Source organism: Brachycentrus maculatus, unplaced genomic scaffold (genome assembly GCF_059751285.1).
Source record: "Brachycentrus maculatus isolate JH-2025_06_01 unplaced genomic scaffold, ASM5975128v1 h1tg000442l, whole genome shotgun sequence".
Lineage (NCBI taxonomy): Eukaryota > Metazoa > Arthropoda > Insecta > Trichoptera > Brachycentridae > Brachycentrus > Brachycentrus maculatus.
Genome location: NW_028281190.1, coordinates 173,356 through 187,758, shown reverse-complemented (window position 1 = coordinate 187,758; position 14,403 = coordinate 173,356). Strand labels below are relative to the sequence as shown.

Sequence of the window (14,403 nt, the reverse complement as noted above, 5' to 3'; positions counted from 1 at the left end):
TTCTTATTTAGAAGTATCAAATTTGAAACAAAAAACAACTTTTTTTTTTTAAATGATGGGTAGTGATGTGTTCAATGTAATTATGTTTTATTTACTAACAAAAGCAGTAAATGAAGTTGGAAATATTAATAATAAAGAAATTATTATATATTTTTTTTAAATATATGTATATATTTATTTTTATAACAACCATCACATCGCTTTCTGCAGAGGTAGATAGAATGTCACACCAGTCTGTCTTTGCAAACAATCTTCGCCTCTTCCATATCCATGCATCTCATACATACAAGCCGATTATTCCGACTCCTGACCTGACAATTTGAAATATTTAACCACGCCAAATTTTCCTCGGTCTTTCTCTGCTTTTATTACCAACCACATTGGCCTCATAAATTTGTGTTACCATTCTTTCTTCACTCATTGGGTTTGCTTGCCCTTGATTTTTAATTTTCTTTTTTTATGTTATCAAAACAATACTTTTTTTGTTTTTATCTCTGATCAAATTGCATTGACATAGTTGTCATGCAATTTTTTGTTACTGGAAAGAAATCAATAGTTCATTCCTAGAAAACCTCCGCATGCAACTTTTCCATTATTGATTTTTCCAGAATTTTCCCAGCCAGTGTGTTAGTGTATATCTACAGGAAAATGGCCACAAATGTGAGTATTTGTCATGTGATACAGTTGCCGTGGTGACGCCACAACACTCTCCAGTCATGATACCAATTTCAAATGTCCACTGCAGTGGATCTCTGAATATTTCGACTTTGAGACAGTTTAATTGGAGCGATGTGTGTAAAATTATTATAAACTAAAGATTTTTGTGTTTGTTTTTTATCAATTAAATTTTATATTTGAAGTTTGAACAAAAGTAAGTGCGATTTGTTAGTGGAAATGGTCCATCCTTTTCAATATTTTTGCTGATGTTTGTGTGGAAATTTTAGGGGCTGGGAAAATAACAATTTGTTATTGGAAAAGTGTGAAGATACTCTGATTTTGAACTATGACAGCTCGAAAAAACTGATCATTTGACTATTTATAAATATCTTCATTCACTGGTCATATGGTTGTGTGAAAATATAATGATTAAATAAATTGAACAAAATGCATATGGAGGTATAATACAAGTAAAGTTGATTTCTAGAAGCACTTTCTTTACACGGTGCAATCTCAAATATAAAAATTAAATCAGTACATATTTGCAATAACACCGGCCACTTGCAAATGCCTTCTTTAAAAAAATTATAATAACGCCATCTTAAAAGTGAATTATATCTCAAAAGTCACATTAAAAAATTGAAGTTTGGAATTCTTAGTCCAGCCAAATTATACACTTATACATACAGTCGCTCGGGAGACTGTTTATTGTTGTGTCACAAATGTGTGTATCAGCCACAGTTAACGAGTTATTTATTGTCTTTGGTAAATATTAAATTAAGTGATAATTTGATGTAAAATTTGGTATTATTTTTTGACATCTCATCAAAGATGAAGAAGAATATGGAAGTCTAGGCATTTACGGGGCTGACGACCGTCATAGGCTGGTTTAAGTGATCACTTTACACACGTGTAACATTCACCAATTCTACCCATTATTGACAACCACACTACTCAAATTCTTGGAAGTTCTATATATATGAACCAATTTAGAAACCTTGTTCTTGAATCACTAGAACTTCACTAGAGACATCTATTGGTGAGATGTAAAGAAGCTTTTTATTAAGCAGAAACTCTTATATTAGTATGTGAGATCCGAATCCTGGATTATAATCACACACATGAGAAACGCTAGAAAATATCATTTTCATTTTTCTTATTAAGCTTATAATAATTTGACCAGATAATTATTTTACATTATCATGTTGTAAATTTTATTTATAACATAATTTATTTATTAACATGTTGTAAATAAAATTTGGTATTCATGTTTTTTTTACAGATAAATATTTAGGTAGATAAAGAAAATTAACAGTCAAGATGAGGAAAAGTCAGAAAGATAGTACGGGCTCGATGCCCTTTTATGCTCCTCCTTCCAAATACAAAACCAGTGCGGAGATCATCAGAGAAGCCAGAGCTCATATTCACATTGGTAAATCAATCCTGTTTTAAATTGAACACATAATAAGTGAAATAATGATGTGATGTTTTACAATTTATAACACTTTGGTTAACAATTGTTTAGCTTTTCATTTGGACCGACTCTTCAACCCACCATATTGATTGATATTAGTTTATTGATTGAGATTTTACTATAGGGAATGCAGAGAGTAGTGGCAGCGGGGTTCCCGGAGCCCCCCGGCCGCTGGTGACACAGAGACCCTTCACTCCGAGAGATCGCCAAAGAACTCTATTTGGGAAAGCTGGCAAACCGAGCAGACCACCTAGCGCTGTGAGGTATTTAACCATCACATATATATAGGGTGAATTATTTTGATTTTTTTTCTTAAATTCTTAACAAAAGTCCAAAAATTCAAATTTATCCTGGTATGTTTATTATTAAAGACAATATTTTTCAAATGTAGACTGCGACTGTGTTTTAGATCGTCCATTCTAAAGGCCCAAGTTACGATGGTGCGTTCCAAGTATTTCGATCGGTATGGCGCATATGACCTGAATAATATCGACTTCCAATGCCTCAATCGAATCTGGCTCATCCGCAAAGACTTTAGATTTTACATATCTCCAAAGAAAAAAGTCTAAAGGTGTGATATCACACGATCTAGGCGGCCAATTCACTTATCCAAAATGTAAAATTAACTTCTCACTGAATCTGAATCTGACTCTCAATGACTCCTGACTCAATGACTGGCCCTTAAACCACATTAAACTTTCGGTTTTTGTGGATGAAATGAATGGGTTTATGGGATTAAATAAATGAATATTTCAAATTGTTTTCACAGCTTGCGGTATCTCCAACTGCAGAGCACTGACAGTTTGATGTCGACATCTCCCTCCGTCAAGCGTGTCCAACTATCTCCCATGCCGACAACGCTGAGTTCCAGTTTGGACGAGGGCGTGTTCAAGCGTCTCCTGCTCGACAATATCGATGAGAAACCTGAAATCCCCGGGCTACGGAAGAAGAGGACTGACGCAGCGAGAAGGACCAAGAGTCTCCAGCTGGAGTTGGAGCAGGAGGCGGACAGCTCTTCGGGAAATGGAGCCAAGTTTAAACTACCCTGTCTGAATGGCTTGGCCAAGCCGCTGCACCAAAGGAAATCACCGGGACAACTTAAGTCTCCATTCTCTTTGCACAGCTGTAAGTTAATAACTAATTTCCTACAAATTTGTAGAAGATTTAAGTAATGTTAACATGATTTCTAAATACATAATCTATACACTCTTGATGCTAACTGCAGAATCGGTATAAATATATTATACTTAAAACTCTTTGTTATCTGTTTACACTGAAAGTAAAACTTTTTTTTGGGTATCTTAGTCTGGTCTGATTTTGTGTGAACTGCAATCACATTATAAATACTATGAAGTGGCACACGAGAAAGGACGCAGAAATGCTTAAATTTATGTTAAATGTGAATGTATCATCTTGTAGTTTGGCAATATTTTGTCTACTTGGATTGACACCATCAGTATTTCTAGTGGTCCTTTGTAAAAAGCAATGTGTAGGAATACACAAATCATCCACAGTCTTCAGCTCACCTGAAAGCCAATAATTGGATAGGAACGTTATGTACACCATATTGTAAAAAGTGCCCAAAAATTAGCTGATACTTTTGTCCATTTGCCGGATATAATTTTTCATTTCCATTTCTATTTCTTTATTATTTAAACACCTTTTGTGCAATAATTATAAACAGTTATTTAAATAATTAGCCAATTTACCTCTCACATAAGTGGAAATGGGGAAATTTTAACATAGGGGTGCATGTAATTTTTTATTTCAGTATCTGAAGAAAGGGAAGAAATGTGGCCATCCACAGAAAGTTTTTACACGCCATCGTCATCCAAATCAACAGAAACCAGGTCTACAAATGGCTCTAAGGAGCGCATGGAAGGTGTTGAGATTCCTCACCAACCGCAGGCCATCACTCTTGACATATTCAACAAGAGACGGCTATTCAGCGATTTCAAGTCCAAAAGCGAAGACACCAAAGTGGATATTCAGCTCACCGAAAAAGTCAATAAGTACAGTTCCAGTGAGATAAGAGAAGATTACAGAAGCTCCAATGATTTTCAGATAAGAGACGATATGGACAATGAGCTTACGAGTGTCGATGATAACAGTAAGTGGATTCTCGCATCTGTCGCAGTGCATTTATTAATGAAATTATTTATTAAATCGTATATCGGGAGGGGAGGACCATATCGCTCACTCCTTTCAAGAACGTCATAAATCAAAAATCGTCAATTTTCAGTTGTGCATGTTTTCAGAATGCCCAGAAAATGTACTATATCCCAGCAAAAGAGGCATATTTTTAACTTAATATTTACCCGCTACAGGGCAGAAAATGTTGTTTTTGCATTTTGAAGAAAATGTTATGTTTAATTATTTTTATAAATAAATTAAATATTTTTCAAATGTAGAAAAAACCTTCAGGTTTTACCTAAAAAGATTTGTTGCACAGTAAAAAGTTCAATAAGTGGCTTGATATTTATTTTTAATACATTGTGTTATATTTTTAAACTTTAAAATCGTTCTCCTGAGAAATCAAGTATTTTGATTTATGACGTTCTTGAAAGGAGTGAGCGATATGTAATAATAATATTACAAACTTTAAGTATTACAAAGAACAATTATTAAATTAATATTTTAAAAAAATGTATCAACGTTCTCAACCCAAACGCTTTTCACAAAATTTATAAATCTTAAATTAAAAAATATATTTAAACATATCTTTATTATGTGTACAATTAATCAAAGAATATAACAACCCAATATTTAAAATGAGCTCATCTTTAAAATTAAAAATAACTTTAAAATACCTAAATGTAACACCAGATGATATGGGAAAAATCATGTTCAAAGAGAAACTTGATTATAACGTTACAATGAAAGGACTAATAAAATTATGACATTATTTTAGAGTGACCTTATAAAAGAGACTCCTTGAAAATGTTATTTTATAGAATGGAAAATTATAGAAAAGTCTTATTTGCTATTATGCATTTCATTAAAATTGCATGGATATGAACTACATTACGTTAAACTCCCAATATTAATGTTTATCTACAAAGAATACATTTAAAAATAAAAACTAGAGTAATTTGAAACTTACGTTCATTATTCGCCTTTTGTCGAAAGAAGTCCGTAATTTTTAGATTTCTATAGAAATTTGTTGTTTTTCAAATTTGAAATTTGTTTGGTCAAACGATTAGGTAACAACGATGTGGAACCGAAATTGGCAATATTCATTGATGATAAAACCAGTCCCTTGATGATGCTAATACATACAGTTTAGTTGGACTTGCTTAAAAATGCCATTATAATCAAGTTCCACATAGGTTTTAAAATTTTCAACACATTTTAATAATTTTATAGATGTGAGACCAAATCCAATGAAGATAGCATTCCAAATACCTTCTCCAGAGCTGACCAGCGCCGATGTTACTCCGAGAATCTATAAAACTTGCTTTACGCAATATCCCAAGCCCCAAGAGGCCTTGAAAGAGTCTTCAGTCATACTGAACAGGCTCAGTGAAGGGGGGCCGAAACAGAGCAGTGATGAGAGCATTATATTGGACTTGAAAACTTTGTACATTGCTTTGGAGACTGAAGGATCGTGGCAGGATATTGAGCGGGACCATAAAGCATTTATATTGAAGACTCTTTACAAATATGTGGAGAGCTCTAACGAGAGGCTCTTGATGGCCATTGCTCGCATCGTTTTATCTGTAAGTAATTTAAATATAGTATACTCTTGATATACCGGGATGTTCCAATGTCCATAAAAAATAACATCCGAATTTAAAAAAAGATTTCAACTCACTCAAAATTTTATTCACAAAGTAATTGGTGTATATAAGAAAAATTAAATTAAAAATTATATTCTCAGGCATTTTATTTAATGTGAAATAATTTGGAAAAGAATCTCTCTTGCATTATTGAAGATTTATGCTCACTTATTAACTTCAATCATAGAAATCGCATTTGAATATTTTTTTTGAACATTCTGAAATATGTCTGTAAAAACAAAGGAAATTTGTTTAGTAATGCTATTATTTCAATATTTCAATAATTCAAGCATATGTAGAATAGTTAGTAATTGACTGATATTCTCATATGTAGAATAGTTAGTATGTAATTGACTGATATTCTCTTAAAACTCGTGGTTTCTATATTTGCAACGTTTTCGAAGAATGTAACCCCTGTAAATATTGAAGGACAACTCTAACAAATATTTTAACTGTACATACTTGTATCATTATTCTGGGCTAGCATGCCACGTTTAGTTAGATCTACTTGCCAGTTTTTGGACCACATTGAGAAGTCTGAATGATGGACACTGCAGCATGGTCCAGATCATCAAAGTAACAACACACACCACTCGATAATGTTACATAAGCAAGTGGTTTGTGTTGTTTCATAAAAGTCCAGTAAAAATCTTTATGTTTTAAACTAGTGGTTAGTTATTTGAAAGTAAAATGGATAAATTTAATTTATGTTGTATTTCAGCTTCGTGTAACTGGAAGTAATTTATCAGGAATCTGTAAGCTGATATTCAAAGTCGCCCGGAATGACAAAAATGATCATCTTTTCTTTATGGATAACACTCTAGGTATGTATATTTTTTTCTACTTAAAAAAGGTACATTTTAGCAATAACAAAAGCATTCACAGGAGTTGGACAATAACTGTCTGATTTTGTTCATTAATTTCACTATTTATTTCCTCCACATTACATCCGCGAGTGTGCCTTTGCTATTGTGGGACTGATTCCCTGGAATGCTTTTCCGCCAGTAGTTAGAAATAGTAAGAGGATGATCTTTAGAAAAATACTAAAAACACATTTATTTATTTAATCATTTCCACTATCTCCTTTTCCTCAATTCAATAAAAAATTGTTAGATTGAAAATGATAAAAGCCAATTAAAAATTATATTAACATGTTGACTGCCAACTACGAGATAACTCATAGATTGCACTCTTTGCTAGGACGCCGACTAGGAGTTATCTCCTACTGTGTTTACTTGCCATATTCCTGCAGCTACCTTCTAATTCCTAGTATATCAGTGCTAATATGATAGATGATATACTAGGAATCATACAATATGGATAGATGGCGCATGGGAAGAGAACAAAAAATCAATGCTGGCTCACATGTACAGAAAATATAATTATGTACTATAATTAGAGTTTTTTATAATATAATATGATTAAATGAAATCGGCTTTTGGACCGGAATTCTTAAAATTGCCATGGCAGTCAACGTGTTAAATGAAATCCATTGATATAATTTTTTTTACTGTTACGAAGAATACATATGTTTATTTTATTTTTATTTCCAGAGTTATTCATGATTGGACTTGGCAGCGCAGAGCCCTTGCATGATGCTGAGTGTCTGGTATACGGCTACGGTGCCCTCAAGTTCCTGGGAATGAGCCCTACTTTATTGGAGAGAATGAAGCCTATTGGGGCGTTACCGCTCATGGCATTACACCTCAAAATGTTTAATCAGGCGGTAATCATTTATTTTTCTTCAATTATTACTTTCCCTATACAGGCGTTATTTTTTTATCTCTCAGGCTTCTTAAACCAAGCATGGATTTTTATTATATAACAAAGTTGACCACAAAATTTTCGAGATGGAGACCTTGGGAGAGTAAAAAAGGTATTGGTAGACCTCAAAAAAGATGGTCCGATAACATAGCCACTGTAGGGGATAAAAATTCGTTGCATGCAGCAACAGACTGAAAAAAAGGAAGGATACGGAAGAAGCTTATATATCCAGCAGTGCAAGACAGAGGGTTAAAGAAGAATAAGTAGAAGATACAGGCATTATTTCCGACATAGTGTGGTAGTAATGACAGATATCTTCTGATATAGACTGTACCTGACAAACGGAAAGGCAATATCATTTGTCGGTCTCTGTAACATTCTTAAATCCAGCCCAAGTAATTTATTGGCTTATTCAACAAGTTGTAAATATCAACAGAGGCTGGAAGACAGCAGCGCCGTGGGTGAGCAGGGCTGCCACGCGCTGTACCAGCTGACGGGTGCTCTGCGCAACATGGCCGGCCATTCGGACGGGGGTACCTCCACCCTGGTCGGGGAGGGGGAACTTGCTCGGGAGCCTCCGTCCGTGCTGCGAGATTTCCTTCACACGGGGGCCATGGCGGAACTCTGTCACACCGTGAGGCTGTTTGGTGACGATCTTGATGTGGAGACTAACGTGTCTAGGACATTGAGGTTAGTGTGAAAGCATTTACTTGCGGTCTGCTTTAAAGCTCCTAATGATAGCAAATGTTTTTAAAGAAAAATAATTTAGTACTCTTTTCTCTCATCTTGTTCATTTTTATTATATCGCAGACTCCAATCTTGCTGTCTCCACTTTCCCTCATTGCATTTTTTATGGATTTATATACAGCGTTATAAATTTAATGATTTTGTTACATGATTTTACCCCAAGTCTAAAAAAAATCCAAAACTCATTACTAAAGTTTTTTGTGTGGTCTCTTCATTTGATCCAAGTTGTTTGTAAATGATTACAGTGTACTGTCAGCGGACTTTGACTGCTGCGTGGTTCTGTGTGAGCAGCCCGGGCTCCTCACATCCATGGTAAAGTTATTGGAGAAGTACACGGAGAGAGCTCCCTTGGTGGTGCGCCTTAACTACATTCTGGGCAATATGGTCGCATGCAATGACAACACCAGATTACAGGTAAAAAAAATAATTCTGCTCAAATATAATATTAATTTTTCAATATAATTTGCATTTCTTGAATAGTTGCTATTCAACATAATCACAGATTCCGCAGTGTTGGAAAAGAAAATGGTAGTGAAGTGAGCAGACACATTGTTACCAATCCGGAAATAATATTCACATTAATAGTCTGGCAACACCAATAACATTGTACTTACAAATACATATATTTGGCCTGTTTCGTTTAACATATATTGCTACATTTTATATTCTTCTTATTGTGCTACTCCACGCTGAAGGTTAGCAATCATGACAAATTTCACTTAATCTATATATTGGAACCACTCTCTCAAGTTTTAAGCCAAGAATTATTATCCTCATTATATATGGGGCTGGTTTATATTTCTATACATTTGCAATTTGACAGCTTTATGAAGAACCGGGAGCAACTGCAGCACTGCTGAATATGCTAGAAGTGTACCTGAAGAGATGTTGGCCGGGAGGGGAATTTGACACGGCTGAGAATATCATCATCGGCAGTGACCTAGATGGCTCCAGTGGATCAGATGAAGACGTTATGGTCAAGGTAAATAAAATCATTATTTTGATCCAGTACCCTATACTCATAGCAGGCAGGCGTTTTCAATACCAGGCCTGTCTATGGTTTACATGGAGACATGCATTTATTTTAAGTTCTGTTACAATCTTGTCAAACACATAGTAGCAGAGTTCACATCATTCACATCTATCGCATCATAGAAACAGTCAGTCGCTTGTCAAGTGTACATCAGGGGATGAAACTTACAGTATAGTAATGTCACATGGACAATATATTTTTCATGACATGGAACTGATAATCGAACTTGAAAATCACAATAAATTCTCCTAGTCTTGACACATTATTTACGGGCATCGTTAGCGAAAGTGGGAGACGCTTATAAGCGTTCTATTTGCTCACTTTTGGTGAGCGCGGGACGCCAAAAAACATTGTACATATCGGAATTGGGTTTGCTATTATTTGTGATTAGTATACAAACCTAATAAGTATACTAATTAAGGTCAGGGTTGATGAAAAACCTGCCAAACAACAATGTGTTAACTGAAGTCGTACAGCTCTTATTAATACAGCCAAAAATATTTTGTACAAATTGTAAAGCATCAATAAAATGATTCAACTCATTTGTCTTGATTATCTGATCTTCATTTGAAATACATGTATCCATTCCAGACTGTGCGCGTGCTTGCCAACATGTGCATGAACGTGCGCGTGGGCGCCTCCCTTGGCGCGGGGGCGGCGGGCGCGGCGCTCGTGGCCTGGCTGCTGCGCTGTCTGCGAGCGCACTCGCCCATCGCCAGCGCGCCGCTAGTGGCTGGCGCCCTCGCCACACTCAACAACCTCACCTTCTACCTGCAGCCTGCGGAGGGAGACCTCTTCAGGAGGGTGCAGATTGACATATGCGAAGGTGATCTGGACTCTGTAGTAAAGCATAATTTAAGTTTTACTTAGTAAATACTACTATTTCCTCTACCAAAGTGACTGCCAAATCAATTAATGAAATTATTGAAGCCAGTACGGTTAAAAAAGGTAAAATGTAAAGGAAGTTAAGAACCAAAATAGGGTTTTGTGTTTTTAAATATTTACTTTAATCAATCGTGTTTAAAACAAAAAGTGTTTCCAAAATTATTTAAAATAAAAACTAAAAATAACAGAACCGCGGCACATAAAGTTACTGTGAGTGCAGAAATAGTGGTATATGCCGAGTAAAATTTAAATTAAAAATGGATAGTTTTTACCACAAAGTGACTACCAAATGAATTCATGAAATTAGTAAATATGTACACAGATCTCCATATTCTTCTTCATCTATGTTGAGATGTCAATATAAATGACTCCTAAGTAGACAAAACCAGATTTGCAAACAAAGATCTTGACACACTCAAAATATTTTAAACAAAACAATGAGTCTTATTAGCGTATGAGTGTACTAAATATTGGATTGTACATGTTTCAGTTCTGTGCCATCTTCTAAAGCTGGACTTAAGCCCCTGTGTCACGGAGGCGGTGAGGGTTCTGGGGAATATGTCTCGTACGCAGGTGACGAGGGAGTACCTTGTTGAGACTGGAGCACTCACGGACATCACCAAACTGCTTGATCAAGGTTTATATATTTATATCATTTAAATAAAACATAAGAGAGTTAGATGAGTTGTTTGTATGTTTCACATTGACTTTCCCTATCCTTGCTCTCCTACCTGCAGACAAATCTTTAAAAATAGAAGCCTTGCGGGTTATTTTTTAAAAAATGTTAATAATCCTGTTAATGTAGAAAGTTTTAAATCCTTTATTCTTTCCGAGTAACCGCAGCCTATAACCACTTAATACTTTTGAATGAGCAGCGTTTTGATTTCGCAGATTGGCGCAGCATGTGCCATGTTGCGCCAATCTGAGCACATTGGAATTCATTACAAATTCTTTGATAATTGACCAAAATTTATCTTATTTTTGTTTTTTTTAATTATCATAAAATTAGACTTATTATTTTTTTATATACATTTAAAAAAACATTACTGTTGTGTTTTTTTGAACTGGAAACCATTTAAATTATGTAAACTCATTCAATAAAAAATAAAATAAGTTGATATTTTTAGTTTCTTTTATTTGCAGATACTTTGTGGTACATTTTATAAAATAAAACTAAAACTTTGTTTTTAACCACTTTCGCCATGGTCACCACATTTATTATGGTCATTGGAAAAAAACCCAAGCATTAAGTGGTCAAAGAAAGAGGCATGTACATGGGGTATTCTGTTTTCAGTGGAGGATGAGGAGGCATCCCTGGCAGCGGCGGGAGTGCTGGTGAACATGGCGGCGGACCCGGCGGCGCGCGCGGCGTGGCTGGCAGGTGGCGGCGCCCGCGGGGCCGTGGCGGCGCTGCAGGGCGCAGCCGCACACCACGCGTGGCCACTGGCGCACCTGCTCTGCCAGGCTCTGTGGAACGCCGCGCCGCTCGCGCCGCCCGACGTGGCGCTGCTCTCGCCGTTGCTGCTCAACATGCTGGGTTAGTTCATTCAATACAAATTTACCTTCTTCTTCTTCTAACTCTTATCCATAAGGCATTGCATTGGATCAACAGAGTATTAAAGTACCTTATTATGAGTTATACTTGGAAGCGGTCAGGTTAGGAGTCGCAATAATCGGCGGGCATGTGTGAGGAGATGCATGAACGTGGAGGAGGCGAAGAATGTTTGCAAAGACAGAGTGTTCTATTCTTTTTGCCTACCCCTGCGGAGAAGTAGCGTGATGGTTAGTTAGTTAGCTAGTTATTATGAGAAATATAGTGAAAGAGATCACCTTGCCTTTATATAATTTATAATCAAGAAAATACTGCTTAGATACAAAGCAGTGTTCTATGAACCATTGGATAAATAAGTAAATATGTTAATGAATGAAAGAAACATATTTATTTGACCACTTAGGGAATTAAACCTGGGTAGCAAAATTCTCTAACATAAGACATGATTTCCTACTGAAAAATTTAAAGAGAAATAAGTTCAAATGATGAGTTTAATGTTTAAAACCAAATTCTCTTAATTTTATGATAAAGAGTTATACTTAAATAAAAGTACAACAAACAAACGAAAAACAAAATTGATAAATATTTAGAAAAGTACACAAAAATAAGATATGCTCAAAATATGATAAAAATAAAATATACCAAATTACAGTCAAATCACACAAATATCTGTAATAGACATACGGCAGATACATTTATTCCAAATCACATACATGTGTGCCAGCCACGGGACAATGGGCTATACATATTAGAAAAGAGTAATAATCATTTCCATAATTGCCATTTCAATTAATGATATTGATAGCATTTTTTTAAATGTTTTATCAGACGAACAGCAGGTGTTTGGGCACACGGGCGGGCTCGACTTCACCCCCGAGGAGTTCATCTCTCCCGCCACCAAGTCTGTGGAGGAAGACCTCCTCTCGGCTCACATGGCGTGGGAGGAGTTTGCAACGGTCGCCGTGAACTTGCTGGAGAAGGTCGATCCGACCATCGATTCTCCTAGTGAAGAGTCCGAGCAGTTTAACTTCGGTGATGCCATGAGAACTAGTAGTGCGTCGGATGTTCACAAGTTGTGATATTAAAGGGTGTCGTGCAGTAACTGTGATATGTTGGATGGATAATGATGTAACAATTTAAGAATATTTCTTTCCTGGTGATCTCTTTTTACAAATTAAAATTTGTAAATTCATGATAAATATTTCAAGTACCTACATATTAAACTAATTTAAAAAAAACTAATTATTGCTTCTTTTCTTTTAATTTATTTTCAAGCACTTTTCAGTGGAAGGTATATAATAATAACAAACTTTGAACAGGACTAAACTTATATATGAATGCAGATTTTCATAGTGACAGTTAATTTTTGTTTTTTTTTTTGAGTTGCTGTATATCAATATTTCGTCTTACTGACACTTCGGCTACCATAACACGGCAATCTTCAAGAAACTAATAATGAAATTGTGTAGTGTAAAAACCAAAAGCACGAAGTTCAATAATCATACTTGCATTATACAATTCCCATACCACATTGCAATGGTTGCCGAAAGTTAGTAGGAATAAATATTGAAACACCGTAACACAAAAAATATGTCTAGTACTCGTGTAAGAGAAAATGTGATTCTCAAAAAACATAAATTATAATATGGACATTAAAAAAGTTCAATTATTACTTAACATATCCGCCACAATTTTGAATATTATAAATACATACTTATAATTTTTTTTTAAATCTTCCTCCTGTGATTTGGGCATTCATAGTTTTTTTTCCTGAGAACAAGCTGATTTTATTATATTTGACCAAAAAATGTAAAACAAAATTATATGTGTTTTTTTTTATATCCGGGTTTATAATTGTTCGCATAGAAATATGATCGTACATATTATTTTGTCTTTATCAATTGATAAAGCAATTGCCTTATTTACTTACGAAAATAAATATCTGGTTAAAATTTGTAAATATTTGTATATGAATATAATTCACATTATTCCAAATAAAATAAAATATTACCCATACAGAAATCATGTAGTTTTATTTTTCTACATGTGCAATAGCTATTAAAAAAAACAAAAGCTCCCAAGTTCGAACAACTATATTTCATATTTTGTTGAAATAGAAAATTCTGGGGCCTCCAAATTTTTCATGTATCGTGCAATGTTCACCATTCTGCCCATTATTTAATTTTTTATTATTATTTTATATTGCCTCAATTTTCGAAAATTGTTGGAAAGATTGTGAATGGCATGTTTAGCTTTTTCCCTATGTATTTTTTCATAGTTGACAATAATAATTGCATAGTAAACTTTTAAGTTCAGTAGGTATTGAAAAATTCCGATTGTACTAGACAAGGGGTTTTTCTCATTATAAAACCATATTTATAATTGTTTTTAATGAAATAATATTAAAATTGATCCGAGAAACATTGGTATGGATCAAAAAGATGGCAAATAGATTTCAAACTTTGAATTGATTTCAGAACAGTTATTTCGATTTTTAACAACTGGGGAGTAA

At 34.8% G+C, this 14,403-nt stretch overlaps 1 protein-coding gene across 2 annotated transcripts; it reads left to right on the top strand.

The window, feature by feature from the left end:
- Nucleotides 1-729: 729 nt before the first annotated feature.
- LOC148302506 (armadillo repeat-containing protein 2) lies at nucleotides 730-13,913 on the top strand. 2 transcript variants are annotated; one of them, XM_088271500.1, is made up of 15 exons: nucleotides 730-871; nucleotides 1,940-2,089; nucleotides 2,256-2,394; nucleotides 2,901-3,256; nucleotides 3,903-4,241; nucleotides 5,498-5,850; nucleotides 6,632-6,734; nucleotides 7,464-7,636; nucleotides 8,111-8,364; nucleotides 8,667-8,835; nucleotides 9,245-9,403; nucleotides 10,046-10,280; nucleotides 10,830-10,976; nucleotides 11,634-11,876; nucleotides 12,720-13,913. In XM_088271500.1, exons 2-15 carry the CDS (start codon nucleotides 1,978-1,980, stop codon nucleotides 12,968-12,970), a joined length of 3,033 nt encoding a protein of 1,010 aa, XP_088127626.1. In that variant the 5' UTR covers nucleotides 730-871; nucleotides 1,940-1,977; the 3' UTR covers nucleotides 12,971-13,913. The 2 variants fall into 2 exon arrangements, with proteins under 2 accessions (XP_088127626.1, XP_088127627.1); XM_088271501.1 differs by lacking the exon at nucleotides 730-871 and adding an exon at nucleotides 1,006-1,116.
- The last annotated feature ends 490 nt before the right edge of the window (nucleotides 13,914-14,403 follow it).